Genomic DNA, 20392 nt, shown 5'->3' with positions numbered 1-20392 from the left:
TCCAACACTGGAGATTTTCTGTTACACTGCCAATGTTTATCTCGATGCAGGCACACCTTTTGAAACAGGTTATAGAGATGAAGGTTGACTCATGGTGCCTTGGATTAAAGCTTAATGTTGCAGAATGCAAAATTTGTTCAAGCAGCAGTCACATAGTCAGATGTGCAGACACACTTACACCCCTCCTCCCCCTCTTCTCCCTGACCTAAAGTCCAAAAACAACTACACATCCGTCTCTTGGGTTTCATTAAATGAAAAAAAAACATTAAAAAAAAAAAATGAACTAACCCCAAAATTGTTGTGCTTGCGTGGGAGACTTCAGAATGCCCAAAATAGTTTTTTGTGAAGCCATAAGAATGAGGGTCTGCAACTTTTCACCATACATGGGCCTGTTTTTGTACCCATTTCCCACTGAAACATTTCAGCATGTTGACCAGAGTGACCAGTCTGCTGCCACACACTGCAATGGCTTTTGTACATTTTCCCTCATAAAATATTTTGTGATTGATGAGAGGGTCCAGTTTTTGTTGTCAAATATGTTCTTAGGTTCTATTGACTAATTTGGCTTCTGGTAGACAGGTTGTGTTGAAGGATGTTCCTGTTTCTACTTGCACACCTTGTGCAACAAACATGTACAAAACCAGAGAAACAGAAAGATGTGAGTCAGAATGACGTATGGCAACAGGTTGCACAAACTTGGGTTTCTTGAAAAGGAGTAAACGTTTAACTAGTAATCTGAAGAGTCATTTAACTCTTCACAGCCAGAAGTGAGAAAGCTCTTTAGAGTACATTATCAGCCTAATACTCCCACACATGAGCCTCTTACACAATAAAAAATCATAGATGGATACATACAAACAAGTACACACTGCTCAGGTTCAGACAGACTTTGTTTTGTCATTTCATCCTTGCTTTAATGTCATTGCTTTAACCAATATTTCCCCACTTTGTTTATGCCTTTATCATCTGTGTATGTGTAATTTTGCATGTGTGTGTGTGTATTCACAGCTTTGTGCGTCAATCAGTAATTCCATATTTCTGTCAAAGCTTTTGCAAACATAATCAACCAACCATGATTGCCATGTTTACCTGCTGATGACCTCCAGATGAATCCAAGTGATACAAAAGTGTATACAGTTAGAGCCAACAGAAATACTTGTTGGGCTCAAGAGAGTCAGCAGGGATAATCCCGTGTTCCTAGACCCTCCGACCTCAAGACGTTTTGTAGTGTTGGCACGTAGCTGGAGCTGTCAGCCCACCATCTATGGGAGATCTGTGTTTAATTTGAAAAAGCGGACTTTGCCAGAATACAGAGAGAATGAAAAAAAAGGGAAGGAGTGGAGGGGGTAGGGGGCGATGCCAGTACTTTTTCCTTTTGTATTTGAAAGAACATTTCTGTGTTTCTGAATGCGTTTCTGAATACTGATGAGGTTGAGGCTAGACACTTTTGCTATATGTGACGGAGTTGTTTTAAATCTTTTAGGAGGTTTTTGTGTGTCTGCATGCGAAAGACTTGCATTGTGCGTAAAGGAATTGTGTATGTGAGCATGGGGGGAAAACGTAGTTATTGCAAAACAGAATTATTTGTTTTCAAAATAAATTGGCAGAGGTCCAGGTCCATAAGTCAAAGAGAAACCATGAGCACAACCTGTCACACACACAAAACTCGCAAAACTATTACTCCTAAGAGATGGAAATTATTGTTTTCGTCTCAGTTTCTTATTGTGTGTCCAGACTTGTGTAAAAGAGGTGTGTATTTCTAATAAGTCTTGGCATGAAAGTGACAAGTAACGGTGATTTCTGTCAGGTTTTTCTGGTTCTGGGCTGTGACTGTCACAATCAAGCTGAGGCCTGCCTTCTTCCTTCGTTCATGGGAACCAGAGCAATGATGCCTGCTTGCCTAAGTGCCTGGCTGCTCTCACTGGGAGCAGTTCCCATCCTACTCATCTGTTTATTATTTTCTTGTGAGGGCTTGTGTTGTAAGAAAAAAAGGTGGGGGTGGGGTTGTGGGGGGGAAGGTCAAGTTGGAGGGATTGTTCTCCCATGTTTCATTGACAGTACTTCTGGAGAGTTGAATGATGGGGTTTTGAAGGAGAACAAATCATAAATACACCGATAATTCAATGTGAAACATGTTATCTGTGGAGCTGGTTTTGATAAAGACTCTTCCCCAGTTAGGCCTTAGTTTTGAAAGTTTTGAATAATGGTGAGAGAGGGGTTGTAAGGCGCTCCAAAGGCTGACAATGTACAAAACTAAATGAAAATGCAAGAAAATATTAAAAATTAAAATACTCAAGACCTAACCTTCTTTAAAGAAATGCATACTGTCTGCTGCCTTTCATGCCTGAGTTTTAGACTAGGATCATCTTATGATGAGAAATGATGAAGTTGTAGTCATTTTGTTCAAACCTTGAAAACAGCAATATGCACAATCTCGTGCATTGTTGCTACATGCCATGCCATGTGTTGTGAATGACTCAGCTACTACCAGATCAAATTTGAACTCAATATCAATTTGACAGAGTTATAGCCATTTCTGTGTTGCTTTTTTTAAGGTCAGTTGGCTGTGACCCCCATCTTAAATTAGGTTGAATCTAAAAGGTAATTAGTTTTAGATATACATCGAATGATTATTTTCTACAATTTTTGTTATTAAGGTTGTCCTGTGGATCATGCAATATTTTGGTAACAGACAGACAAATGAAAACGCACACATGAAGACACACAGAGACACAAACAAAGGCAAAAACATTATTGTCTGTCTTTGCCTTTCAACATTGGGCAATAATAAAAGATTTGAAACTTCATACAAAAACATACACCTATAATAACACATACAAGAAGGTCCAAGTGTACATTTTGTCTATTATTATTTTAATATAGGTCTGAACATGTATTTTCACATGTTTTTATTGGTAAAATATGTTGTGTAATTTTTATAATTAAGGGGCTGAGTGATGAGATGAGGGAAACTAAAATTACATTAAAATTTCCTGTGACATTCTCAAACACATACAGTTGCCTTTGGGGCTTCTCGATGGAACTGCACCATCAGCTGTGGGTTTTGTGCGTTGCACAGAGTGGGCACTTAGTACATCTGACCTATGACCTTCCCACAGACTCAAGAGAGGAGGCTTTTTCACTGAGAAAGGCAAGACCTTTTTTTTCTGGTCCCACACAGTCCTCTCAAAGTCACATACCAAAGGATGCTTTTCCCATCGTGAACCAAACACATCACTCTGTTCTTCACTGGTTTATAGCCAAGGAAGTGGGCGATCTCATGAGTGGGGTCCTGCCCGGTACTCATGGCAGACCTGACCTCTAGCAAGAACCACAGTTAGGCCTTTCTCTACAGGTCAGGGGAAATATGGAGAGGGCCAAAAGCTGGGGGAAAAGGTCTAGTGCTTCTTATAAAACAGAAGCATTTTGTTCTAATTTCATCAAAAACATTTTCATTTTCAAATGTTTTTATGACCCAGTTCTCAGATATGAGATACACTTTAAGACTAACATTAGTGATGCATGATAGGAGCTAGATTTTAATAGACGACATGCAAAAAGCAATCAAGTAGACAAACACTGTTAAAGAAACATTGTGTACATTATACTCAATATCTTTAATCAAACATATCTACTGAATATTTAATATACAGTGGATGTTAGCTTTTGTAAAATGCCCAAAAACCACCAACAGTTATGTAGCAATGATGTTAATATTATTTGACATGGTGGTTTTAATATGGTTCTAAAGTTAAGATACTCAGGGAACAGTGGAGTGGATTCTTGATTAATCTCTATCAGGATCTAAAACCAATAATTACAGTACAGATAAAAGATCTAATGGTCTTTATTTATATAATAGACTACAGACAGATTGCAAGGCTAAGTAAAAAAAAAAACTGTCAATTTTTTGTTGTTGTTTTTTTATGTCACATCACAGTGTTGAAAAATGTTTCCAGGGGCAGCTAGAAAAACATCAGTGTCCATACAATTTTAAATTTAAGATGAAACTTAGAAAACTAAAATAAAATTGTGTATAAAGTATGAAGAAAAACACCCTAAAGATGGCAGCTTGAACTCCAGAACCTGGTCTGATGGAAAGTATTTCATCAGTGTGACAGCATCTTTCTACCTGAAGGCATCTGTGATGAACCCTGGATAACGGGACCAATTTATTACGTGCGAACATTTTTCAAGTTTGATTTGATCCTAAAAACTTATATGCAGTAGCTTATACTGTATAATATTCAATTCTGGTTGTATTTCTTATTTTTTGTTTCTCATTTTGTTTCCTAATTTTAAGCCATGTTAAGCTGCACATATTGAGTGATTTAAATGTGAGTGGTTTAGTGTGAATGCTAATTTTTGTGAAAGGAAACTGTAAATTTGAACATGTTCAGGATGAAACCACCTTGTCTTCATCTAGATTACAGCACAAGTGTTCTCCCTCAGGGACTCTTTACTTTGCAGCTCGTCCCTTCAGCAACCGAAACCAGGCTGTGCACAGACAAGCAAAGGTAATGTGTCACGTCTCACTGTCTGTCCGCGCCTCGGAGGAGACATATACAATAGATGAGTACATTAGATAGACAGAAATTGAAAGACAACATATTACAGGATGAGGTGCGAAGAAGAGAACTAAAAAAAACGTGATGTGATTTTTTTCTGGTTTTCTTGTACAGAAACCCTTAAACAAGTGTTAGGATGTGAAGCAACAGTAAAACAAAACAAGTGAAAATGAAGTGAGGAGGAAGAAAATAGAGTCCAACTTGTAGTGTTAGTAAATGAGACTGAGAGAGGCAAAAAATGGGGGGGTTGAGCAGCCAAATGACAGAGGCGTGTTTGTGTTCTGATTAGGCTGAGCCAAATGAAGGCGGCTCACCAATAGAGATAACCAACAAAGACATCTCTTCACAAGGGACAAATCTGCGAACATCTTTTCATGGTCAATAGCAATGGGTAGTCTTTTGTTCTGATGAAAAAACAAGAAAAAAATATAGAATTTTATTTTTCAGTTTGGGAGCATGTATGAAAACACAGGAACCATTTTCATTTTTTCATAAGTTTAGGAGGGCCCAAAAGCTATGCTATCATTATGTTCTTAAGAACTTATATTTTGGATATTTATTCCTTCTCACCCTGACTGCCAAGTTGGGATGCACTCAAGCTGAATAAACAATGATGCGGGCTTTTTGGACTGAGACAGGCTTCCTGGCATGGGCGTGCCTGCACCCTGTTTGGTTTCTCATCTTTATGGTTGGCGACAGTGAATAGATCAAATCTGTGGCAGTGTTGATCAGGTCCTCAGTGAGTTTTTTTTCCTCTGGCAACAAACTGAGGCTGGGATGCAGCCAGGGTTGCCAGGCAAGGCAACACTCCTATTAGAGTCTGTCTTTGATTCATACACACATGCACATCAACACCCACTAAACTCACTCTCACGCTGCCGGTGGCATCAGAGAAAAACACAGCAATCCTTGGGAAACAAATTAAAAAGGATGATCACCCCCCTGGTTGGAAGTACTCCTTCATTGGTAGTGGTCAAACCAGAAAGCAAAGCATGTTGTAATTTGTCCATAAATTTTAAAAAAAGCATCAGATTCCCAGACATCTAATTACAACATTGAAAGAGAGAAACAAGTGATCCATGGTAGAAGAGGTTGAAAACCAAAGGAGAAATAATATGTTTGAGAAAGAAATGTGAAGGCACAGGATGTTGAGAACGAAGTCCGTGTTTGTGTGCATACACACTTAAGTGTTTGCGTTTTTGATTTTTTTTTTTTTTTGTATTGTAGCTCTCATTTTGCTTCTTGCCTTGTCTTGCACAGAAACAGGAATTTCAGGTTTGTGAGAAATATCGTCACCTCACCATAGCTTTGCTGTTGGACGCAGCTAATGGAATATTACACCAATCTGACCTCATTGTCTATGACAAAAAAAGACGATAATGTTACCCCAACTCAGATTACTTCACCTTTAAACCCTGGACAATCAACCACTAATGCTCTTGTTTGAGATTTACAATGCTTTTACTCAAACTGAAACCTCTAATCACAGAGTTTCACAGAAAATTGAACTGGGAATTTTGAGAAAGTGAAAAGAGCAGAACAAAACAATATGGTGGGCAAACCGAGTCCAAGGTCTGGAAATTCCAGTTGGGTTGTTTATGTTCTGAAGGAGCAGTAGGGAAAGAAAACTACACTAATGTTGTAATGGTTTTGACAAAACCAGCTCTGTCTCTGTGATTGTGAAACAATGTGTAAAGCTGGCCAGCGAGAGCCAAGATTCTTTTGATTTATTTGTGCCCCAATCAATCTTGAGTGACCTTACAAACAAGCAGCTCGACTCAGAATGAGGAATGATGACCACCCTCTACATGTGTGAATAAAAACAAGTGACCCACGCTGAGTCTGTGAGAGGTCACTGCATGTAGAGTTCTGAAGACGAATGGAGGAGAGTGCAGACAGAGAGTGGGCCTCAAGCGAACGAGCAGGAAAACTAAAAGGAATGGACAGTCATCAGGGGGACGAGAGAGAGTAAAAGTCATGTGTTTGTTTCTTCTTGTGGAGTCTGTTGCTCTAAAAGACTCTGCTGTCACAAAACAACCTGGCTTCTCCTGTTTGACTATATAAAGATTAATGGCTCCCCTCAGGTCTGAGTTCAGCTCTGTTGATACTAATATGTCCCATGTGGCCATATCTGTAGTCACATACAGCCACTTTAAATGGTGACTGACTTCCAACTTGTTTTTAGATCTTAATAATGCTGTGGTGTCTTTAAAAACAGCTCTGTTCGTGAATAATGTTATATGGCACCTTTGTTATTTTGTGACATTATTTAAAAATTGATTTATTTTTACCATGAGGAGAATAATAACAGAATTCGATAACCAGAATCTGATGCAGGCTTTTGCTGTCCTGGAATCAGTGAGAAGCACCGCTGTCTTCAACTCAATGGTAGCATCCAACAGCTCTCTTTCTGTTTTGCTTCCTTTATTTTTCCTCACAGTTTCACACTCTTCTCATCTTTCTCTCATTTTCACAACTCAGTTCTCATTCATTTTTGCTCTGAAAGTAAAAAAGGAATTAAAATAACTTGGCACCAGAGAATCCAGGTGTGTTGCAAAATTATATGCCACTAATTAACCAAAAATAACATTTTCCCCAATTATTACATTTTGTATCAAAAAATGACAGTGGCTTGTAATTATATTCGTGAGGTTGCATGCAGACAGACTCAGTGTATAATAATTGGCATAGAAACTGTGACAAGACCTAACTACATTACATTACTCTCATTATATTGCAATTAAGTTTTTGATTGTGAAACAAAGGTACAAAACAATGGTTTGATAAGACCTCTTGTTTAATGAGACTTTGCTGTAACTCCTGTATTCATTCAATTAGTAAATAGGTCTTTCATTCTGTTCTCGGCACCCTAGTTCTCATTTTCCCAAGTGCAACACATCCCACTGCTTGCTGCCCAAAACTTTCTACCCACCCTCTGCCAATAGCCTGCAGTGTCCCACATTGGGTCTTGGCATCCCTCTGAACATTCAGGACATACAGACTCCTCCCCATCCTCCTCGGACACCTTCGCCCCCTTCCCCACCAACACGCACACACCCGTTTGATTGTGATTGACAGTGTCTTTGTTCCATTGTGTGGAGCTGTCGCCTCTGATGAAGACACATACACAAAACTGAAATCATTGTACACAGCTCAGAAACTACAGGTTTACCACCAGTTGCATGATGAGCCCTGTGTTTTCTGACTGGGTGAGTGGAATTGGCTTGGGAATAGAAGTGCACATTAACATGGCATGGATTGGAGTGAGGTGTGTATGATAAACTAGACTACACAATCCAGACCACAAGCCCCTAACAGAGTGGACCAGGACCAGGGGGTCCAGGCCTGATGGGTTAAGGGGGCCAGCTGGAGAGGGAGGCTCAGGGCTGTGCAATGTGTCTGAGGTTGTCATTAGTTTTCACCCCTCCTCAGGGATGGGAACCAGGTCACATTCTCTCACACGGCACAAAGCCGTGTGTATGTGTGTGTGTGTGAGAGGGTTGGGGGTTCAAGGGAGGGGTTCGGATGAGGGGGGTGTAGGCCATGACCTCTTTATATCCATCAACAGATCACTAACTTGGCCCATAGGCATGCTCATATAACACATTCACACACAAACACATTCACATGCATGCAAACACATGCTAATGTGTGCACATGTGCACAGACAGGCACACTCAAAATGCATATGCAAAAACTAGTATGTGCTCTGCTGGTGGCCTTATATGTGTTTTGTATGCAAATATGCTACCAAATGTACTTGTCTACTAGTTGCCTACATCTGTTACTATAAGTATATTTATCGTCATTAATTCATCATTTAGAATGTTTAGTATGAATTACTGCTGAGCTTGTATTGTTGAAAGAAAAAGAGTGAAGGAATCTAATCTGCCTATGAACAAATGATGGTTCCACCACAACTCAAAGTTTGCACCAGTTTATCCCAGTCACGGACACAGCTCGCAGACAGACCTACACTGCTAAAAGTCAAAAGAAGTTCAAACTTTTTATGGCTGAAACAAATCTCATTTACAGAAGGTTATAGTGTGACTGGGTGTCCCAGCAGTGACTCTGAATACCAGACTCTGAAAAAAAAAAACATGGAATCTGATAAATTTGTTGATTCCCTTTCTTTGCTTTCTGTGCTAGAATGTGCCAAAATGTCTGCAGTGAAAATGGTGTAACCCTAAACTCAAGAGAGAAAACAGTGAAATACTGCCCCCTCTTGGTATCAATGGAGTTTTACAGACAGCCCAAGAACAACCTTTAGTTAAAAATACACATTTTAAAGTCAGAACAATGACATTCAAAAGTATGAAGACTTTTGGTGTAAGTCACAACATTCTTTATTTCTAAATCAAATTCCAAAATTAAAACTCTCTGACCCATATTGTCCTTAACTTTTAAAAATCAAAAACATCCCACTTATCAAAAGATTAAAAACGCGATTCAACAGCAGTTATGACCATGAAAACACCACATTAGGGCAATGTAAAATTAGGGACACAATACAACACAATACAGATTAATATATTCTGACTCTATAATATATGTCATAACTTTCATAAGCCTGAGTGTAAAATTATTTAGGCTATGTCATTTTTTTCTTATTCCTATATTTTCAATAATGTCTTTGTTTCACATAATAACTGAGTTCAGTTTTTGTGCTTTAATTTCTGTCCATGAGATTTCTATCTCATGTTCTGTCTGTGCACTGACAGAACAATAGATTTCCGATAATGAAAAAAGAACTTGAATGTGGAATTCTTTTCATTAAATATCAATGCAACAATCCAATGTAATGCTTTATATTTCTGCGTTCTGGTGTATGCTTCTTTGTCAGTACATTAGAGCACCCTGCATTTATCATCTCTGTGGAAAATGTGCAATTGTGCATGTTGTCTGGCAAAGCTTATCATGGTTGTGTCTTTGAACTAAAAGGAGCCCCCCTCACTCCAAGCTACTGATTTTGGGCTACCAGCTCACCCCAAAATCTTAAAAAAAGACACTGAGAAAACGAAAAATTCAACATTGTACTCAGTTAGGAGAAATGGTGCGTCTGCGCAGGCAGCTACATGTCAGGCACTTGAGAATGCTCATGGTGATGTGCATGAGAGGGCCGAAATTGAATAGCAGGTTGTAAAAGGTGTTCACAGACAGGCCACCAGTCTCATCTGCATACTTTAAGGCCACAATCGGTGTGTAGAGGCTGTTGGTCAGATTCCTAAAGCGAGGGCTGTCTGACTCAATAACCATCTTAGTGCACTGGATAAAAAAGAAACACAAAAAGTTTTGAGTGATTTCATAAACATTTTAAAACTTTGTATCAGTCAATGAGCAAAAAAAAACTATTTTTTTGAAGTTAGTCAAATGTGAGTCAGATAAATTGTTTCCTTACTTTAGCTATGTCCTCAGGTGTCTGACCCATGGCTTCAAATATATCTATGGATGATGGCAGGTAAACGTCTTTAAAATATCGAACTGTGTCCGCATCAACCCCTGGAAAATCCATCTTAGCCACATTCTCCATCATCTTTGTCTCAAACTCAGTGTGCACTGGGCCAGGTTCAATCATGGACAACCTGAGGGAAGACACAGACACAGAAAGATCTGTGAGGAAGCATGTACTGTAAAAAAAATAAAGAAAGAAAGATGTAAAAATAGGACAGAAGAAAGAGGTTAATCTACCGGATACTGAACTTCATCAGCTGCACAGCCATACTCTCACAGAACCCTTCCATTGCAAACTTAGAGGCAGTGTAAACGTCATTAAACACCACTCCTGACGCAAGAATAAAACACAAAGAAGTAAAAGTATAGCATTGCATTTTAATATTAGGTTTAATACCATTCAAATACCCACACAAAATCGATAAAAAGTTATTTACTTATTAAGGGCAAAACTACTTTAAACAAGAAGGCTGCATGCGTGTCCAAGTTTTAGAAACAAGTTAGTTTAGAAACTTTTTAACTTGTTCTGTTAAACCCTAACCACAGGGCTCTTCAAGGTAGTAAAAGTAAACACTAAAATTCTTTTCAAGTGTTTGCTATTTGACCTAAGACATTCCAAAGGCTTGTATTGGAAATGCAAGGTATCCTCAGGTAGGTAATAAATAAAGTTAAGAACTTAACTCTTCCCTTATTGTTAGTGATCTTTTGGTAGAAACAAAACACAATAAGACCGAAATTCTAATACTTACAATGAGGATGGGTGTACTTAACTGTACACTGTAATGTCTGAAATGCATTTATTTTTATACAGCAAAAATGACATTAATGAATGTACTTTTACAATCAGAACTGAATATGACCATCTCTTGTTGTCTGGATCTCATTTGAGGGCACAGAGACTTTGGTATATATGATTTATTGAAACTCATACCTTGGAGACCCATAACACTGCTCATGACCACAATGTGCCCTGAACGCCTCTTCTTCATGTCTGGCATCACTTCTTTGATCATTCGAACCACGCCAAAGAAGTTGGTGTCAAAAACTCTTTTCATTTCTTCAATGCTGATGCTTTCCACCGGTCCCAGCAAGCCCACACCTGCATTGTTGACTGACAGGAAGCACACCAACTCAGATGATACTCTGCAATCATGACCAATACTTTAATAATACTTTTATGTTTTTTGTTTGTTTACTCAGATCTGTGAGAATGATGTGATTACAGGTGTTATCACTTTCTAATACCACCAGATGTCAGTATGAAACAGTTTCAGGGAGGTGTGATGTAACACAAGTCCATGCTGAGGGGCCTCTGGGTTTCGAGTAATTATGTGAAGGGGGTGTAATGCTGGATAGAAGTATGTTATAAATAGATGCTTTATCCAGACTAAAAGTTTAAACAAGAACTGAAAAGAGGCATTTATTCAGAAGTTATTAATCTAGAAGCAGAAAAACATTTTGCAACTCAAAATCCCACTCAAGTTACAGCAGCTGACCTGTGGGATTTCTGAGCTCCAGAGCCAAGCTCTGCTTTGTTTAAGCCGTAAGGAAGCTGGTTCAGACAAAAAGGTTTTCATGGATACAATAAGCACCATGTCTGGTGTCAGTTATACCACACTTATGATGGCCTGCAATGGACTTTTCTCTTCGGGTACAGAATCTATCTGCCCACTGGAATTTCAAGACTCCCAATCCCCTCCTTCCACCCACTCAACTGCAAAACCACAGCAAGTACAACCACTGTCTCCAAACACTCCTGTTATGATTTTTGTTATAGTCTAACAGTAATGAATGTTGTTTCTTGACGTGCCTCAAAGAGTAAGTCTCCTCAATAAATACACAACACAGTTTGTATTAATTACAGGCCACTATAGAAGGAATAAAGAGTAAGTTTTCTTTAAGTTACTTAATACAATCAGATATAAACTGTTCTAAAAATACATAGAACACAAAACCCATGTATGTTTAAATGTTTATCCATATATATATATATATATATATATATATATATATAATAGATCTCAAGGAGGGAGGCAGTCTTGCTTTAAAGTGTTTAAACTCACTGAGGATATCAATATGGCGGTCCTTAACACTGTTAACGCACTGCCTGACAGAGTCATCACTGCATACGTCTAATGGAAGCAACATCAGCGTCTTTCCATATGCATCTCCAGCTGCTTCCACAAGCTTGTCCTTTTTCTTCAGGTCCCGCATGGTAGCAATGACTGATTGAGAGAGACAAATATTAGTACACGGACAAGGTGGATAAAAAAAACAAACATTTCAAACAGAAAAGAGTTCTTTATCCCATAAAAAGTTCTGTTATGTTTCTGAAAAACATGAATATGTATAGTTTGAATTTTGGATTTTTTTTAAAAGAAACTCCAGCACAGCGAATGCAAGTCCAAACCAACATTGTTTGGCCTAAGGATCTTCTGGTCCTGACCCTTGCAGGTGTTGTGTAACTCTGTAGTCACTGTATATTTTTAGATAAAATAACTGCTGAGATGGGGTAAAGTACATAAATACCCTTGTAGGTTCTTCAGGACATGTCTAAGAAGTATGTTGAGAAGAAACAATGGGGTTTCCTCACTGATATACACCAAGATGACACATATTCTCAGTTTCTAGGAACATAAAGTAGTTTTTTACTATGGGGGCTGGGACATTTCAACACAATTTTTTATTTGATAGAGAACGACACACACACAAAAACATTTCTTTCTATCTCTAAAACCACTGTGACTCATTGTAAGGCTGGCTAAATGACACAGGACTGCGCAATCACCAACAAACGAAACTTTCCAAATGAAAATACAATCAAGAACACACACACAGTCTGTGACGAAGTGAAACAGTCAGGGCCAAAGTTCTTGGCAGAGGCAGTGCCTGTTACAGGACACAGAACTGATTCCCTCTGAACTTTAAACACCGGGCAACATTAACCTACATACAAAACAGAAATCTATCATCACCAGTAGCTATCAACGCAGTGCTGACCCAGCTTCACTGGCTGGCTCCATGTTGTGTTTTGTTTATGCTTTGCTGACTGACAGTACCTAACAGACAAAAAGAGAGGCACAATTGTTGCACAATGGTGATAAGCAGGAGTAAACAACCTCTTTATCCCACATTCATCTAAATCTACCTGTTGTTTTTGGCAAAGAAAGGCGAAGTCTCAACTGATTCTTGTGAGAACATAAACATGGTTGGATAACTTGGATTAGAAAGGATTACTTACCTCCAACTTAATACAATTTAATTCTGCATGTTGGTAACACTAAAACTAGTTTTTAAAATTTGTGAAGGTTGGACTGCTTGTCTTTTTACAAGTTTTTAGGTGCACAATATGTTTAGTTAACACATTGGGAATTCTAGTTAAAGCTATTATTTTGATAAAAACAAAAGTAGTACAGATTTATGAGTTAATGAAGAGGTAAACAAGAGCTTCATTGTTCTTCTGGCTCCTGGAGAAAACACTCCTGGGCAGCTGAAACATTCTTGAATGAACACAAAGGTGTTTGGGAGCTTTCTTAAGGGTTCTGTGCATGTCACCGCAACTAAATGTTATTCAATGCACAATATCTAATCTCTGATGGATTTCCTAATGAACAGAGCCGATCTGGCCTTATTTCTCAGATGTGGCCTTATTGAGAGCAGCTCACAGCGAGGAACAGGATCTGCTCTGCCAGCACTGGGAGGGAGGGAGCTGTTAACTACTTTTGTTTTGCATCAATTTTCAAGGTAATAAATTTCATCAGATCCCAGTGACCCAAAGAGTAAAAAAAAAATCTTAAACCAAACATTGCACCAAAGATTCTAAAAAGAAACTTGCTAATAGCTGTGACTTAATGACTTTATTTACAGGGGCCACATACTATGACAGCAGTAATTAAAAAGTAGTCATTGCAAATAATCAACTCAAACCTAAAAATGCTTATCCTGAACTATATCAAATGGTGCAGTCTGAAAGAGTTTACTGCAGTTGTTTTTCAGAAATACTGATAAGCAATTCTGAAATGTGGCTATAGACTCAATGTTAACAAAGAATTTGTATATAAATCTCAGCATAAACACGTACCAATACATCAAAACTGTTGGACTTCTCAATCCCAAATGGCTCTGCCATGGAAGTTGCTATTGCTGACCTATTTTCAGTAACTTTGGCTGTTCCTATAGGTAAACAAACACTACCCATAGTAGTTGGTAGCTGTTCACAAATTGTGTTTACAAATTTCTAATTTGTGGCCACTTAAACCACCAATTTGAGGAAAAAAAATGGTACCTTTTTTAATGATTGGTTAAAATAAACAGTCTTCATGACATTGCAACAAGCACCTTTAATGGCTCATTGAAGACCTACATCCAAATTACACTTAGCTAAGTAAAATCTGGATACAGGGGGGTTGAGGAAAAACTCCCACCAACAGGGTTGGGGTTGCTAAGGTGGTCTCACATAATAGTATGAGGCTCTATGAAGCAAAAAGATTTGGAGTTCAATTCAGATTTTCAAACTGACATTAATGATGTCTGGGAAGCAAGGAGGAAACACAGACCAACAATGTCAAAGTGGGACTCCACAGCTCCCCTGTGTACCAATGAAGACTTCAAACAAGGCCCCTGCTTTAGAGTGAACCCATGCTTGTACAGGTCTCAAACTTTGTCCCCCTTTTCACACTCGCTCCACTGAGGGGACTATAGGCACATTAGACACGGCACTAAACTGGAGCAGGCCCTCTACAATTCACAGCAATAAAAGGGAGCTTTGTGCTGGAGAAGTCACTTGAAAGAGAACTGACAAGACTCCTTTTTCTGTACCCTGCCTGGCAAGCGGCATCCTTGCAGAGCCCTGCCCTGAAAGCAGCGCTTTTAGATGACAATAGGTGAAACCAAGGGGGCGACTGGATTTCAGTCGTAACAAAACAACATGATTCCGATTTTAGTTGAGTTTGCTGTTAAAGTTTAGTTCTCATCACAACACACATGAAGATCAGACTTTATGGGGGTGCGAGAAGCAGTGAGTGTTGCAGGAAAAGTAAACACGTCGTCTTTCAGGCGACACACACACACTCAGTTATATTTGCTACTGATAGGGTCCCGATCAAAGAAACGGTGCTGAATAAAACACATTTACCATGGTAACGCTGCTTTTCATCTTTGGCCAGCGTGACGGCAATTCGTAAGCCGATGCCCGAGGAGCACCCGGTGATCAACACAACTTTCTGCCCGCTGTTCGCCATGATCTGTCCGGGGTAGGAGCTGTGTTTTCCAGCGGTCCTCTGCTCCGGATGGTCGCTGCGGAGGGAGCTACCGATCACCGGGCGGACTTAAAAAAAAAAAAAAACTATAGCGGATCATGAAGCCACTGCAGCCATGTGAGCACCGAGCACAGTCACATGCTCATACCGAGGAAAACCAAAAAGTCGTGTCATAACACCCACCGCAGATTCAGACCAAGATATATGGGCTTCAGCCTGATCAGAGAAATGAAGTCTGGTTTATTCTTTAAGGAAAAAGTAGACGTGCACGCGCGCACGTGCGTGTTGCCGAGGGGGGCAGTGCTTATTTGATTTGTGAGCTGTTGACCCCAGCAGCACATACCTGTAAACACACACTGTTCAAGTTATATTTTCAAAATAAATCTTAGTTTCAACATGATGTAGTTCTAATGTTTTCGTGTATTCTTTGCTATTTTATTTCTTTATCTGGACTCTATAAATGATTTAAAATAGCATTATTGATGTTTTAATAATTTCACTTGTAGTAGCAGTAGTTGTTAGTTGCAGTAGTAGCAGTATCTTTGATTTTCCTGGAATAATAAACCGAAATCCGACTTTTCCCAGCTGATTAGTTGCAATACTTTTCATTCTGCTGTAATTTGATTTGTTGTTAAAATATTAACCTAGTTTGTTAATATGTACCGCCATCTTGTGTTCGGTAAAGGAATTGCACAATTAGGTACATTTCACTGACTAATGGACTTTGGTCTCCGATGTTACAAAAGGCCAAAGTGTCTAAGATAAGATCTCAGATAAGACCCTTTTTCCTTCCTCTCCAATGAAATCCTGCAGTAGAAGAGTTTGTCTTGGTTGGGCCGGTTCCTAAATATGATGCAACTCCATGCACATTGCATCATGCAGTTTTCTATAGTCGGAGGACTGCAAGCTTATGTTATCTGCATGAACTAACAGGGATCATTGTAGGCCAGAAGCGTAGTTAATGGATGGCCTAAATAACAGTAATTAAGATTTGTTTGTAAGTGGACAAGTTATTTGGTTTGTGTTTTTTTCTTTTTTTTATCTTAACTGCTTAAATCCACTTTAAAGGTTTTTGCATTTGCGAGTCATGTTACCACAAATAAAGATTTTTTTCTGCTGAGATATTTGTTCCTATTTGCTTTTGAGCCGAGGAATATATGAAATGTTATTGTGTTTAAAATAAATTACACAGGATGTTTAATGCGTTTCTTCAGTTGGCACCTGTTATTAAGAGAATCTGAGATTACAATGATGGACTTTCTTAGATCAGGTGATTTTCTTTTTCACGTTTGGAGAAATGCCTGACGTTTAAGAAAATTCTGCAACAGTTGAGAAGATTGGCTTCACTTTTGATTTTAAACTCCTGCCTTTAATGCTGGATGAAATTATTTCATCCACAATTTACTCTTTATGGACACAATTGTGTTTCTTCTTTGATCCTCATGGATACACCAGTTTGTATATTTCTGGCCTTGTTCATTAATATTCAGCTAAAGATAGAAGTCCGGTTTCATTTGTTTGTTTGTTTTTTTCAAACTTGTTTTCACTTTGTCATTTGTTACAGAGTTTAAATTGATGGGAAAACTATCAATGAGACAAAATGTATAAATAGTTTGTTTCTGATGAAACTTTATATAAGTTAAAATAAACGTCAACATTTTTATTCATATTTCCATCAATTTGACATTTTTATTCAAATAATTCTGAAATTACTGTTAAGTGTCAGATCCAATCATCAAACCATAAGGACTGTGGTTGTGAAAATCTTTTGAAAATCTATAAAATTCATTAAAAAATAAAAGACTAATTATTATTTCATCAAATTAATAGTAGCAAAGCACATAAAGGTTTTTGCAGAGATGTGAAGAACAAACTGAATGAAAGATGGCCACAAATATTTAAACTGAGTGTAACGTTTTGATTTATGCTTCAGACTTCAGACTGAGGCATACAACTCAACTCTGCCTTTAAAAAATTACCTCTATGTTAATAAAAGGTCACAATGCTAAGCTGAAGGTACTCTATAAACATCGGCTTCCAGATATGATGCTAGAAGAGCCATTGTTCTTTACCAAAGTAACATCCAGGCCAGTTCCTGATATGTTTCCTTTTGTGCCTTTGGATAAAGTGGACAGAGAAGAGGAGGTGAGCAGCTGCTGATGTCCTCCAACCACCAAGGTATCTCTGTGGTATTTCATAAGTTGAAGACACAGAAGTAGTTAAGAGACAAAGAGGAAGAAATATTGCAGGCCTATTCATGTTTGATCACACCATGTGGCCTTTCTAAGTCTTTTTGAAAACCTTACTCTTCTTTTCTTCATAGACCTTTTATTCTCCACTTTCTCTAATGCATAATTAACCTATTTAAATTTTAATTATCCTTTCTCAGAAAGTTTTCCCCTTTTCCTGACATCTCTGAACAAATTCCAGTTGTGCTTTACAGATCCTAATCATTTCTAACTTTATTAGGATAGTCAAGATCATAGTGACATTCTTGCCCCTTCTATCCTCCTTTTTAAGTTGATTTCCTGTGTTCTGATTCTTAGAATATTTGTTCAGATGCACCTGGAGCTTCACTGCTTTTCCAGCTGACTGTGTGACATTTGAGTTTATTTTCTATAATTAAAGATGGATTGTGTGATTAGGGATGTTGTTCTGGTCATACAATGCAAATCACTGCAATCATTCATCATTTTATTGAATAATTTTTCTGCTTGATTACAGAAAAAGCTTTAATTCATAATTGATCACTTTCAGAAATTGACTCATGACTGTATTTGGTGTTTGGCTTTATTTTTTGGGGGCCCTTCTGCTAAATAAGTTTCTATGCAGTCGCACAGAAGATAAGAGACAGACTCTGGCTATGCCACTGAAAGGATAAGGGACTGGAATAGAGGTCTGGAATGTTTGCTACAGATCAGGAATGGAGCTTTCTGCTCTTTTGTGTGCAGTCTGGATAGGAGGTGTGGAATGCAAACTACACGAGACAAGAAAAGAGGCCAAATGAAAGAGTAGTTGGGGGTCAGTGTATGTGAGGAGCACTTGAACAGAGGAGAAATTGGTCCAAAGAAAAGAGGGGGACAGAATTCTGAGGCAGACACAAAACTTCAATTGAGAAAAAATTCTGAAAGAAAAGCTCAAGAGCAGCACCAACAGAAAGAAGTTTAATTTATTGCTGCCGCTGCAGATGGCACTTAATTAACACTTCACACGTTGCTTAAAAAGCAAAAACACCTCAGAGATCACTTGCATTTTTTTGACCAACTGTTGTAATTTCTGATTTTTGAGTACAATTTTCTAAAGTTTATTGTGGTTTTTGTGTCCTTGTTTTATTTTTACTCTGTCTTTGTTTTGTTTTTCAGTTGGATACTCTTGTCTTGATTCAGTTCTCTATAGTTTTTTTTGTTTGGGTTTTTGTGATGATCATATTGATCTTGTTTGTTGTTCCTCAGTTTGTTCTTTGCTTAAGTCATGTTTTTCCTGCACACTTGGTAACCTAATTTTATTTTAAAGAAAGCATAGTATAATAGTACTATGTTATGCATAGTACAAGCTTAGGACAATGCCTGTATAGTGAACCAGTGACAAGAAGGGTACACATGAAGTCAAGCATATTTGTGGTCAGTATAGTCTATTTGCAGTTCATTCACCAGACATGGACATCATCTGTTAATTAGTCCTGCCTCGCTGATCTCTATTGATTATAATATCATCAGACCAGTGCAAATGGGAAATTTTCATGGCTTTCTCATGTGGTTAGTTCTGGTTTTGCAACTTCATTACAGCAGGATTTAGAAACCAACTCGGTAACACAATTTAGCATTCAGATCCCATTTTGATGGGATTCTTCCTTGTAACAATAAGAATATAATTATTTGCCTTTTTCTAAATGCCAAAACTGGATCAAGTAAAAAGTGATGATAAAATGCCAGCCATATTATGTCACATGAAGCCCATCAGCTAGAATAAGATATTATTTCTGTTGGTCTGTCATTTTATATAAAAAGATTAGGTTTCTCAGGTGATTCTGCAGCTACTGATTTGTTAGTTGTCAGGCTCCAACGCATAAATATGCATCATCTTTAAATTGCCTTTAAAGTTAGATTCATTACAAAACATGTGAATAAATGATGTCAGTGGAAGTTGTGTAAAATCTTCTTATATTTATAAAGTTATTTCATAATGACTCCATACCAGAAAAAAAGCACTGTTTCAAATGTATTTTGTCATCCATAAATCTAATAATTTGGCAGGATAAAAGCGTCAGTAGAATTTTCCCTTTGAAACCTCACATACATTTTTTTGTTCTGATAGCTGGCCTGTTGTCTTGTTCTGGCATGTTCTTCATTCAGCAAGCAAACGACAGGCAGAGTCGATTGAAAGCCCATTTCAGGGTCTTTAATCTTTACTCATCTGCTCCTCTGCAGGAGGTTTCACAGTAGGGCCTAAAATGCATGGTGATGACAGATAACTTCACTTCCACACTCGCAGTGATTAAATAATACGGAAAGCTCACATTCATTTATCAGCACCAAATTATCTACAGAGAAAGAGGGAGAGTAACAATTTCAATTTATAACACTATATTTCAAGTGTGATAAATGTGTAACTCCAAAACTATGAGCATAATTTAATCACTTTCAGAATTAAAGAATAAATAACAAAAAATGATGTGTGAATAAAAAGAAGCTTGAGCTTTCCCCCCGTTTATTTAAAGTTTGGGATTGATTTACTTCCAGAAAACTTTATAGATTCACCCCCTCCCCAACCATTAATCCATGAATACATGTCAAAACACATATGGAGTATAATTTATTGTCTTAGTCTTTCTACATAATGGTTAATGAGTGCAAAATAAAATGTCTCTGTTGGTTTGAGCTGATTGATTACCAGGATAAAAAGACTGCCAGCATGATCTCAGTTTATCTCAGCGTTCTTAGCATCAATATAAACATGTTTATATCAACTTGATAAATAGAATTTATTTACCTTTCATTATTCCCATTCAGCCTGTTTCATTAAACAGTAATTGTTTAATATGGGTTGACGAAGTATGACATGAGCTAACTGGAGTGATTTACTTTTACCTGGAAGTTTTCTGTCAATAATGATCAG

General features: G+C 38.0%; 1 protein-coding gene across 2 annotated transcripts; it reads right to left on the bottom strand.

The window, feature by feature from the left end:
• Positions 1-5738: 5738 nt before the first annotated feature.
• rdh8a (retinol dehydrogenase 8a) lies at positions 5739-15533 on the bottom strand. 2 transcript variants are annotated; one of them, XM_017429399.3, is made up of 6 exons: positions 15154-15530; positions 12083-12244; positions 10951-11130; positions 10257-10350; positions 9967-10150; positions 5739-9833 (listed from the first exon to the last, which is right to left on the bottom strand). In XM_017429399.3, exons 1-6 carry the CDS (start codon positions 15257-15259, stop codon positions 9606-9608), a joined length of 954 nt encoding a protein of 317 aa, XP_017284888.1. In that variant the 5' UTR covers positions 15260-15530; the 3' UTR covers positions 5739-9605. The 2 variants fall into 2 exon arrangements, with proteins under 2 accessions (XP_017284888.1, XP_024864619.1); XM_025008851.2 differs by lacking the exon at positions 12083-12244 and having other exon boundaries at positions 15154-15533.
• Positions 15534-20392: the final 4859 nt, after the last annotated feature.

This window comes from Kryptolebias marmoratus, linkage group LG12 (genome assembly GCF_001649575.2).
Source record: "Kryptolebias marmoratus isolate JLee-2015 linkage group LG12, ASM164957v2, whole genome shotgun sequence".
Lineage (NCBI taxonomy): Eukaryota > Metazoa > Chordata > Actinopteri > Cyprinodontiformes > Rivulidae > Kryptolebias > Kryptolebias marmoratus.
The sequence above is the reverse complement of the archived record's forward strand: the minus strand, read 5'-3'. Positions and strand labels throughout refer to the sequence as shown.

What these genes read in the sequence shown, in the direction of transcription:
- rdh8a (XM_017429399.3), bottom strand. Translation starts at nt 15,259, where the DNA reads ATGGCGAACAGCGGGCAGAAAGTTGTGTTGATCACCGGGTGCTCCTCG. An exon ending in TGAAAAGCAGCGTTACCATG is followed by an intron (nt 12,245 to 15,153) that starts GTAAATGTGTTT and finishes TCTCTCAATCAG; the next exon opens with TCATTGCTACCATGCGGGAC. An exon ending in CCGCCATATTGATATCCTCA is followed by an intron (nt 11,131 to 12,082) that starts GTGAGTTTAAAC and finishes GCTTCCTGTCAG; the next exon opens with TCAACAATGCAGGTGTGGGC.